Source organism: Leucoraja erinacea, chromosome 8 (genome assembly GCF_028641065.1).
Source record: "Leucoraja erinacea ecotype New England chromosome 8, Leri_hhj_1, whole genome shotgun sequence".
In the NCBI taxonomy this organism is placed as follows: Eukaryota; Metazoa; Chordata; class Chondrichthyes; order Rajiformes; family Rajidae; genus Leucoraja; species Leucoraja erinaceus.
The window spans coordinates 16,918,224-16,929,275 of record NC_073384.1 but is presented as its reverse complement, the minus strand read 5'-3'; the positions used below and the strand labels follow the sequence as shown (position 1 = coordinate 16,929,275).

Genomic DNA, 11,052 nt, shown 5'->3' with positions numbered 1-11,052 from the left:
GTATTGGGGGGAGATCGATCAACTGACCAAATGGTGCCAAGAAACAGATCCGCATCATCATGGCCATACTCTCATCTCCCTGTACCATCAGGAAGAAGGTACAGGAGCCTGAAGGCTGTTACCTCCAAGTTGAAGAACAGCTTCTTCCCATCAACAATCAAGTTCTTGAACCACAACCCTACTTCAGCACCCCACTATGGACTATTATGATTGCTCCATCTAATTTGGTGGGTCTTTGCACAGCCATCGCCCCATTTATTTAGGATAACATAATTGAAAGTGCATTTATTTCTTGGTGTAGCTGTGTGTCGGAAGCTGCAGCAAGTAAGAATTTCACTGTTGCAGTTCATTTCTAGTTTCTTGACTCCTGGTAAAGAAGGTCTACCATATACTTGGTGTCATTGACCAGGACATTGAGTGTAAAAGCTGGCAAGTCATGTTGCAGCTGCATGAAACTTTGGTTGGGCAGAGTTGTTTGTGCAGTTCTGGTCACCACATTACAGGAATGATGTGGCGGCTTTGAAGACGTTGTAGAAGATGTTTACCAGAATGCTGCCTGGGCATTAGTTATCTGGCGAGGTTGCATAAATCAGAGGGGATAGAGCCTTTTCTGTTGCTGCCCCGGCACTCTGGAACACCTTGCCGCTGCAGATCAGACAGGCCCCTTCACTGTCAATCTTTAAATCCTCCCTAAAAACTTACTTTTATTCACTGGCTTTCGACACTGGCTGAGACATTGTTCCTGTTTTTAGTGCTTTTAATGTATTTTAATTTTTACTGTTTTTATAGTCCTGTCGTCTTAATGGTTTTAGTAGTTTGTAATAACTTTTTGTTGACTTCCCATGTACAGCACTTTGTGGTAACTGATGTTGTCTAAAAGCGCTTTATAAATAAAGTTATTATTATTATAAATGTGGACTATTTTCTCTAGAGCATCCAAGGCTGAGGGGTAATCTAATGGAACATTTATAAAATTCTGAGGCAGAGTACCTTTATGTCTGAGGAAACCTAGTCTCTCACTAGTTACCCTCTTTCCTTTAATGTACTTTTGGACGAGTCATAGTGTTACACAGCATGGAAACAGGTCCTTCAGTCCAAAATTCCCAAGTTGACCACAAGATGTCCCATCTGCACTACTTCCACTGGCCCAGGCTTACCCCATATCTCTCTAAAACTTTCCTATCCATGTACCTGTCCACATGTATTTTAAATGCAGTTATCGTACCTGCCTTGACTACCTTTTCTGTCAGATCATTCCTTATATCCACCATCCTCTGTTTGAAAACGTTGCCCCTCAGTTTTCTATTGAATCTTTCCTCTCTCGTCTATGTCCTCTGGTTCTTGATTCCCCAACTCTGGGTAAAAGACACTGTGCATTCACACTACCTATCCCCTTCATGATCCTATAAATTTATATAAGGTAATCCCTCGGCCTCCTGGGCTCCAAGGAATAAAACCCTGGCCAGCCCAACCTCTTGTTATAGTTAGGGCCTTCAAGTTGTGACAACATGCTTATACATCTCCTTTGCACACATTCTCACTTAACAATATTCTTACTGTAACAAATTAATTATCTTCACTATCTATGAAATCAGCCATTTTAGTGTCACTGCAAACTCACTAATCATGCCTTCTACATTCTCAGCCAAATCGCTGATATAAACTGCACAGCAATGGGCACAGCACCGATCCCTGGAACACACCACATAGACTTCCAGTCCGATAAACAACCCATCACCATCACCCTCTGCTGCCTTCCATGAAGCCAATTTTTTATCCTGTTGATTAACTTTATAGATGGGAACCAGTTGATTAACTGGATCCCACTATATTACTAAAAGTCTGATCTTGACCGCTTTTGGCCCACTTTATAACCATACAACTAGGTATGTTACAAAACCTACCCGAATCGTGGCTGAGCATCTGCCCTACCCCGTGTGCGCGATTTTGGCGCTGTTTAGAGGGGGCGGGTTTAAAATGCGATTTTTACTAGGCTGTTGCAATCGAAAATGTTCAGCCTAGTAAATCATTAACGGAAAATCGCTGGAAGACCCCGTCGCAAAAGGTATTATTAGTTTTTTATGGCCTTGTATAATAGTTATAGTAGTCTAAAAATCACTCTCTAAACTCGCAACCTCTCGCAGCCCCAGGGTTTTATAAAGCAAACAATTAAAGGTATGTACCTTATTTTTACATTAAATGGGGCTTCTTAAGAACCCTGTATATAAAGTTTTCTATAGCGAGTAGTTCATTTTGGGCTCTTTATATCCCGCAGTATTTTTCTGGGCACTTGAGGGCACAAATCCAGCGCAATGTGAACGTTCTAAACCAGCGCGTTCACAGGAACCCACTAGAAAGCCGATTTAAAATGGACTTTAATTTACAGCAATTGAACACTAAATTCCTTCCATTTGGCCTATAAATTGATGTAAATGAGATTTTAAAATCATGTTTTATCGTGAATTATTTGTGAATATTATTTGGACACGGGCTATTTAAAAATGTTAATCATTTATTAAGAAATGGATAGATGTTTAGATCTAGTAATTGAAGTTTGAAATTAGCTACAATTGGGTAACTAACTAATTATATGCTTTAATTTCAGGTCATCCAAGTAAGATTATTTTATATTTGTTTCAGAATGCTTCAATCTGTGATAACTGAAAATTTCATTCAGTTCTCTTAATTTTTAAGAAGGTTATGGGCTTTTGACTGTCCACGATCACAGCTTTTTTGTTATGTCCATAGAAAATCAATAGGGAACAAGATGCTAATTTCCGAGTATGAAAATGGCCATAACTTTTTTATTACTTGAGATATGAAAGTGAATTACATGTCAAATTAAACTTATTGTTATGCTTTATCTGATGGGATAAATTGCAGACTTGATTTTTTAAATCTCAAAATTTTGTAACATTGCTAATATAACCATATAACCATATAACAATCACAGCACGGAAACAGGCCATCTCGACCCTTCTAGTCCGTGCCAAACACATAATCTCCCCTAGTCCCATATACCTGCGCTCAGACCATAACCCTCCATTCCCTTCCCATCCATATAACTATCCAATTTATTTTTAAATGATAAAAACGAACCTGCCTCCACCACCTTCACTGGAAGCTCATTCCACACAGCTACCACTCTCTGAGTAAAGAAGTTCCCCCTCATGTTACCCCTAAACTTCAGGCCCTTAATTCTCAAGTCATGTTCCCTTGTTTGAATCTTCCCTACTCTCAGTGGGAAAAGCTTTTCCACGTCAACTCTGTCTATCCCTCTCATCATTTTAAAAACCTCTATCAAGTCCCCCCTTTGCTGCGATTTCTGAGGGAACGCCGCCATCTATGGCAGTCATTTTTGGCCACCTCACTCAGAGCCCCCCTCCGCCTTCCTGGACCGGAGGATTTTTTCCATCGATGACAAATCAGAGAGATATTAATGTTAAAATTATATCACCATTTTCTCTGCTGCCCCTGCTGGAGGGAGGGGGAGGGACTATAAAACCAGGAAGTGGTGTGCCTCACTCAGTCTCTGCAAGATGGATGAAGCCAAAGATACACGTCTCTCTGAGCTCTGAATAACACTGAACAAATGTCTACTCAAATGTGAGTCCCCTTAATGTGGTTTGAAAATGAAAATATGGTTTGTTTGAGTTAAAAATGCACTGCCTGCAAATGGTTGTTTAGGTGCTTTGTTTTGAATGTAAAAAGGCACTACTTACTGCAAATGGTGGCTTGGGTGCACTGGCTTGAAGTTGAAAGGCACTACTTACTGCAAATGGGGGCTTGGGTGCTTTGGGTTGAAGATGAAAGGCACAAGTTGCTGCAAATGGTGGCTTGGGTGCTTTGGTTTGAAGTTGAAAGGCACTACTTACTGCAAATGGTGGCTTGGGTGTTTTGGCTTGAAGTTGAAAGGCATTACTTGCTGCAAATGGTGGCTTGGGTGCTCGAAATTAGCGGTTGCCCGGGTGCCATTGACTACCCAAAGTGCCAACGGGCAACCTAAACACCGAGTCATTTCGCCCAGCTTGGCAACCAAATACTGGTTTATTCCAATAGACACAAAAAACTGAGTAACTCCGCAGGTCAGGCAGCATCTCTGGAGAATAGGAACGTGACGTTTCGTGTCGGCGGCGGCGGCTGTGCGGGTCAAAGATACTAGGTGCATGGTGACGAAGGGTCGGAGCGAATGACGGGCCCTGAACAGTGGCAACAGCGGCCGTGACAGCGGCTCCACCGCCTCCTCCTCCCGCACCCCACCCGGTGGAAGGAGGCCTCCCTCTCCCTCTCCCTCCTTCCCTCCTCCCGGCCTCGGCGTGCGAGAGGGGTTGTTTGGCGGATTTGCAAGCAGCGGCCGCTATCGCCCTGATAACGGCCGCTATCGCCCTGATAGCAGCCGCTACTTACAAATCCGCCAACGGTCCTTTCAAAACAACCCTTCTCGCACGAGGAGGGAAGGAGGGAGGGCAGGGCCTCCTTCCACCAACTGAAGCAGCTGCACCAAAGATCCTATAGCTATAGGATCTTTGAGCTGCACCGCTCGGCCCTGAACCTTGCTGTCGGCTGGCGGAGGAGGGGAGGCGGTGGCGAGGTGGTGCCGGCACTTTGACGTTGGACAGGGACGGCCAAGGCAGAGGGGCGATGTTGTCCGAGGAGCGCTGATCTTCCTTCCACCCCACCTCCTCTGCCCCTTCCCCCCCCCTCCCCTCCCTCTCTCTCTTGTATGCCCCCCTCCACCCCTCTTATCCTGGGACCCCTCCTCTCCATCCCGCACTGATCCCCATTCCCTCCTTTATTCAGTCCTCACTGACATCCCCTGTGCTCCCCTCCCCATCTACCCCTCCCCCACAATCTATTCATCACCCTACCCACCTCGCATTGATTCTCCTGCTACCCCCCATCCATCCTACACTGGTCCCCCAATTCATTCTGTACTGACCCCCCATTCCCATCCATCCTGCACTTCTCCCCCCATTCATACTGTACTGATCCTCACATTCATCCCGTACTGACCCACCCTCCATTTACCCTGCACCAATCCCCCATCCATCCAGTAGCGATCTCCCCATTCATCTTTTACTGATCCCCCATTCATCCTGTATCTGATCCCCTCATGCATCCTGTACTGATCCCCTCATGCATCCTGTACTGATCCCCTCATTCATCCCATACTGATCCCCCATTCATCCTATACTGATCCCCTCATTCATCCTGTAATGATCCCCCATTCATCCTGCACAGACATTCCGATCTACACTGTCCTGACCCCCCCCCCCCCATTCATCCTGTACTGATCCCCCCCCATTCATCATGTACTAACCCCCCCCCCCCGTTCAAGAAGAATGGGAAGAACAGTCTGAAGAAGGGTCTCGACCCGAAACGTTGCCTATTTCCTTTGTTCCATAGATGTTCCAAAATGCATTTCGTTGTCTCTGTACTGTACACTGACAATGACAATTAAAATTGAATCTGAATCTGAATGCTGCCTCACCCGCTGAGTTTCTCCAGCACTTTTGTCTACCCCATCCATCCCGTACTGAACACCTCCATTCCACATCACTGACTTCCCCCGTGCTCTCCCCTCACAATTTTACATACTCCAACCAACACGTACTAATTCACCTGCCTCAATCTATCCATTCCGATTGCCTTCTCAACCGCCCCCCCCCCCCCCCGCCATCTATCCACCCCGCACTGAGTCACACACCCCATGACCCTATTGTGCTTCATGGTCTTCAGAGCGAACATTGACTATGTTTGATAACGGAATGCAATCAAATGTGTTTTAATTCCTAATGTTATTATTTATTTTTACACCTTTAAACATATTACCAAAAGAACATTTGCTGCAGTTATGTACTTTGGCCATCTCTTGTCAGATCGTGTAATGTTTAACCTGTCAGATGGGTATAGTCGGTTTTAACAGCTATAATCATAAAATGCCTTTAGAAATTTCCTTGCAACCTGTATATTTTGTTATGGATAAGATATGTGGGAAGCGAGAGTGTTTCTGTACCAATAGCAATAACGACCCATGCTAAGGCCATGTCATGATAATTTTTGGTCTTTCACAGAGAACATGCTTGCATCAATCAGTAGTGTTCATGGTTAAGCATGGTCCAGGATTTATTGACACAGGTTGATCATATGCTGAATAATCCAACCACATTTTTGTTTGGAAGTGGAAAGAGCTAATAGAAATTGCGTTAATTGCAATGTGTAAAAAGAGTTGAAATATTGTATTATAATTTTGCTGCATGTCATCATGGTATGTATCATGTCTTGATTGGTGAATATGTTTAGTTTGTGAGTTATTTGAAGCAGAAATAACATGTGAATGTAGACAAGAGTGCTGGAGAAACTCAGCGGATGCGGCAGCATCTATGGAGCGAAGGAAATAGGCAAAGTTTTGAGCCAAAACCCTTCTTCAGACTGATGGGTTTCGGCCTGAAACGTTGCCTATTTCCTTCGCTCCATAGATGCTGCTGCACCCGCTGAGTTTCTCCAGCACTTTTGTCTACCTTCGAAATTCCAGCATCTGCAGCTCCTTCTTGAACATAATATGTGAATGCTTCATTGAGCATAATTCCGACTGGTAACTACGCACTTCGTTCGAGCACATTATCGAACGCGTCATGCAAACCGTCTTAAATGACCACCTAAACTGTCATTTGGCAACCTAAAAAGCTGTCAACAGAGAAAAAAAGTTAAGTGAGAGCCCTGCTTGGGTGCTTTGGCTTGAAGTTGAAAAGCACTACTGCAAATGCACTGTTTGCACTGTATATTGATTTTAGATAAAACGCTACCACTTACGGCTGTGATTTTTGGCCATCTTACTCAGTCCCCCTCTGCTGTGCAGGTGCAGAGAATTCTTCCCATCAATGAAAAATAAAAGTGTTATTAGTTTTTTTTAAATGCTGAGAATCTCTCTCGTGTCAATCATGCCATGAAGGCCACACCTTTTCTGGTTGGAAGGGGAGGGGTCATAAAACCCGGAATAGTGAGTGTGGCTCAGTCTCTGCATGATGGGGGAGGGAGAGGTCACGACTCTGCCTGAGCTGTGAATCAATTGAACACACTGAATGTCTACTGAACTGTGAGTTTGGTGTTTTGTGTGGTTTTATGGTGGTTTCACCCTGCATGAAATGGTATGAAGCTGCATTTGAATTTGGTGCCTTGCACCCTGCTTGAAGTGGAATGAAACTGCTCTTGGATTTGGCGGCCTTGCATCCTGCTTGAAGTGGTATGAAACTGCACTGAATTTGGTGGCCTTGCACCCTGCTGAAAGTGGTATGAAACTGCACTTGAATTTGGTGGCCTTAGATCCAGCTTGAAGTGGTATGAAACTGCACTTGAATTTGGTGGCCTTGCACCCTGCTTGAAGTGGTAGGAAACTGCACTTGAATTTGGTGGCCTTGCACCCTGCTTGAAGTAGTATGAAACTGCACTTGAATTCAGCGGCCTTGCACCTTGCTACGGCGGCAGGCGCGGGCACACCGCGACGCCCTGTGTCTCCCTTTCAAGGGAGATGCTAAAATGCATTTCGTTGTCTCTGTACTGTACACTGACAATGACAATAAATTGAATCATTTCATTTCATTTTTTTTTTTTTGCTTGAAGTGGTTGGAAACTGCACTTGAATTTAGTGGTCTTGCACCCTGCTTGAAGTGGTAGGAAACTGCACTTGAATTTGGTAGCCTTGCACCCTGCTCAAAGTGGTGAGAAACTGCACTTGAATTTGGTGGCCTTGAACCCTGCTTGAAATGGTAGGAAAATTGATTTAAATATGGTGGCCTTGCACCCTGCTCAAAGTGGTGAGAAACTGCACTTGAATTTGGTGGTCTTGCACCCTGCTTGAAATGGAAATTGAAGGAATAACCATGAGTCAACTGCCATCCCACCAGCCATGAGTGAGCTGCCAGCAGACCAGGCTTGAGGGACTGAGCTGCCACCCCAAGAACCTATACCACCGCTCCAAACAGCCCCCCCAATGGCCACCAATATTGGAATTGGAGGAGAGGTGGAATATTGCGTCGGGGGACCAGCCCTCCCGTGTGAACTTGGGACCCAACGGGTCCCACTTAGTCTAGTATAATCTAAATTTCCAGAGCAGTTTACCATGAAGAACCTAACAACGTCTATGTAGAAACCGGGAACTGCGGATGCTGGTTTCGAAAGGAAATACACAAAATGCTGAAGTAACAATTATGGCTTGCCCTCAAAAACCTTGTATGTTACTTCTTCAAAAATTTTTATTCAACTTAATTTTTAAATCTTTAACCAGCAACTGCAATGCTTTGTTATTTCAAATCATTAAACTCAATTTTCTTTAATATTATCTGCCAGATGTATTTCCTGTCCCCTTATTTCCCTCATGATTTCCTTCTCAATCCTGCTCCTCAGTTCACAAAACCGCTCGAGGGATGCACAATCTTTGCTGCCTATTCCTGGCCCTTGCCTCCTCCTTCTTCCTGACAGCCTCAATTCCTCTCCTCATCCAAGCTTCCTTACTCCCACCTGCCTTGCCTTTCACTACAACAGGAATAGGCAAACCCTGAACTCTTTTCATCACACTTGTAAAAGCCTATGCTAAGCAACTTTAGCAAGTTCCTATCGGATATACAAAGTTCGCCTTGCCCCAATTCAGAATTGTAACTAGTGGGCCAACCCTGTGGTTATCCCTAAGTATTTTAAAGCTAATACACCTGTGGTCGCTGGTCCCAAAAGGCTCGCCAACTTACACTTCAGTCACTTGCTCTTCCCAATTTTCCTAATAAAAGGCGAAAATTAATCAGAGCATTTGGTTTTGTTCCAACATTTGAATCTGAAAAATGTGAATGAACATCATGAGTGACCATAAGGATTGACCCTCAGAACATCTGAAACTTGCATCTGTGACCATCGTCGATGCATCCAGAGAGAATGGTGAAAACTACTCTGGTGGTCTGCCTACAGTTTGAGAGTAAATTTTCAGTGGTTTCCACTGCACACTTTCCCCATGACTTCCTCTTTACATTGCACACATTTGTGATGAAACAATCTTGTGGGGAAGTAGAAGAGGTCAGTCGCTTCTAAAACAACAAAGGGAACATCGGGTCTGAATGAACAGAAGTCTAATCCTTGCAAACCAAGTTTAACAACATGTTTTCACTGATATTCTCCACCTTGAGTCTGTCCCTCTGTGCAGTGGGTAAGTAAAGTCCCAAGATGGGTCGCCCAGTCTGGGTTAGTTTCATCTGCTTTCAAGTTCAATTTACATATTGCAGTGATGTCTGTCTACGATTTTACAGTTGAATATTTCAGTTTAAAATTGAGATGTTTTGTGTTGTTGGTTGCCTGTGAGACGGACACTGAAGTGTACTGCTCTGGGATTCCTAGGAAGCATGGATATCAATTTGTTTCACTGCTTTACTAATCAAGGTTTAGAAGTCATCTGAGGCTGTTCTGATTCATATCTGAGCAAATTATTTGGCTAAAATATCAGAAGATAGGAAAACATGTACATTCGCAACCCATATGTAAAATAAATGCATTAAACAAATGCAAGAAAGAGTGGAGATTAAACAGGCAGATGTAATGGAGGGAAGAAAAGTAATGAGATGTGTGAAGGGGATATAATAACAGGAAGAGTGTTTATTTTTCATATGTGGCGGAAGTGGACTGGAGCAATTAAATTCTTACTTACTGGCTTTAGGCACATTAATCTGTGCGGAGTTTATACATTCGCTGTGACCATGTGGGAGTGTTTTGGTTTCTTCCTACGTCCCCAAAAAAAACGCGTTTGTACATTAATTGGCTTTGGTAAAATTGTAAATTGTCTCTAGTGTGTATGGGGTAATTACTGGTTGGCGCATACTCAGTGGGCCAAAGGGGTTGGTTCCATGCTGTATCTCTATAGTAAATATTAGTCCGATCAGCAACAACAAGTGTGCCATAACTTATTTAACTAAACTAGATGATGATAAAGCATTATCAAAGTATGTGGAGTAACCACAGTCATGCAAAGTCTGTTCAGTGGTGAGAAGGGTTGTGGTTAGAGTGTACAAATTAATTCAAAAACATGTTGGTTGATTGGATAAAGCTGTTCTTGAACCTGGTGGTAACAGTTCTCGGGCTCCAGCACCTGCTTCCCGATGATAGCAGTGAGAAGAGAGCGTGGGCTGGATGGTGTGGGTCTTGACAATATTAGCTGTCTTCTTGAGGCAGCGCTTCCTGTAGTTCCCTTTGATGGTGTGGAGGTCAGTGTCGATGATGGACTGGGCAATATCCACTGCTTATTGTTGCCTCCTTCAATCCTGACCATTCAAATTTTCGAACAAGGCCATGATGCAACTAGCTAGTAACCTGTCCACTGTACACTTGTGGAGGTTTGATAGAGTATTGGGCAACGTGCCAAATCTCCTCAAACCTCTGAGGAAGTAGAAGCATTGGCGAGCTTTCTTTGAGATTGCACCAGTGCGCTGGGCTCACGACAGACCATCAGAGATGTGAAAGCCCAGGAACATGAAGCCTTTAACTCTTTCTCCATTGCCATTCCACTAACATGGACAGGTGCATAGTCCCTCTGCTTTCTCTTCCTGAAGTCAATAACCTGCTTATTTTTCTTGCGGATGCTGAGAGCAAAATTCTTGTTCTGTTACCATTTTACTAAATTATCGATCTCCCTCCAGTAACCTGATTCAGCGTTGGCCATTACTCATCCAAGGAAGGTGGTATCATTGGAGAATTTAAAGATGGCTTTGGAGCTGCGTCTGGCTACACAGTCATGGGTATACAGAGGGTAGAGGAGCGGTTTGACACACAGCCTTGAGGTGCCCCTGTGCTGATGGTCAAGGAGGTGGAGATGTTGTTGTCAATACATACTGACTGAGGTCCGCCAAAGGGGAAGTCAAGCAACCAGTTGAATAGGGTGGAGCAGAGACCCTGATCCCTGAGTTTGGACAGGATTTGAAATTCTTGCTTTGCTTCAGCACACAGAACATAATAGGCATTGACTACAAAACACATGAATAAATAAACTGATAAAGTGCAAATAACAAATAATGGGTTATT

General features: G+C 44.0%; 1 protein-coding gene across 1 annotated transcript in view; it reads left to right on the top strand.

Annotated features, from left to right (window-relative positions):
- Positions 1 to 8,328: 8,328 nt before the first annotated feature.
- LOC129699364 (uncharacterized) overlaps positions 8,329 to 11,052 on the top strand; it is a 46,220-nt gene continuing 43,496 nt past the window's right edge. The window contains exon 1 of the mRNA XM_055639075.1: positions 8,329 to 9,190. Within this exon, the coding sequence (XP_055495050.1) occupies positions 9,142 to 9,190 (49 nt within the window). The 5' untranslated portion in view covers positions 8,329 to 9,141. The remainder of the gene's footprint in view (positions 9,191 to 11,052) is intronic.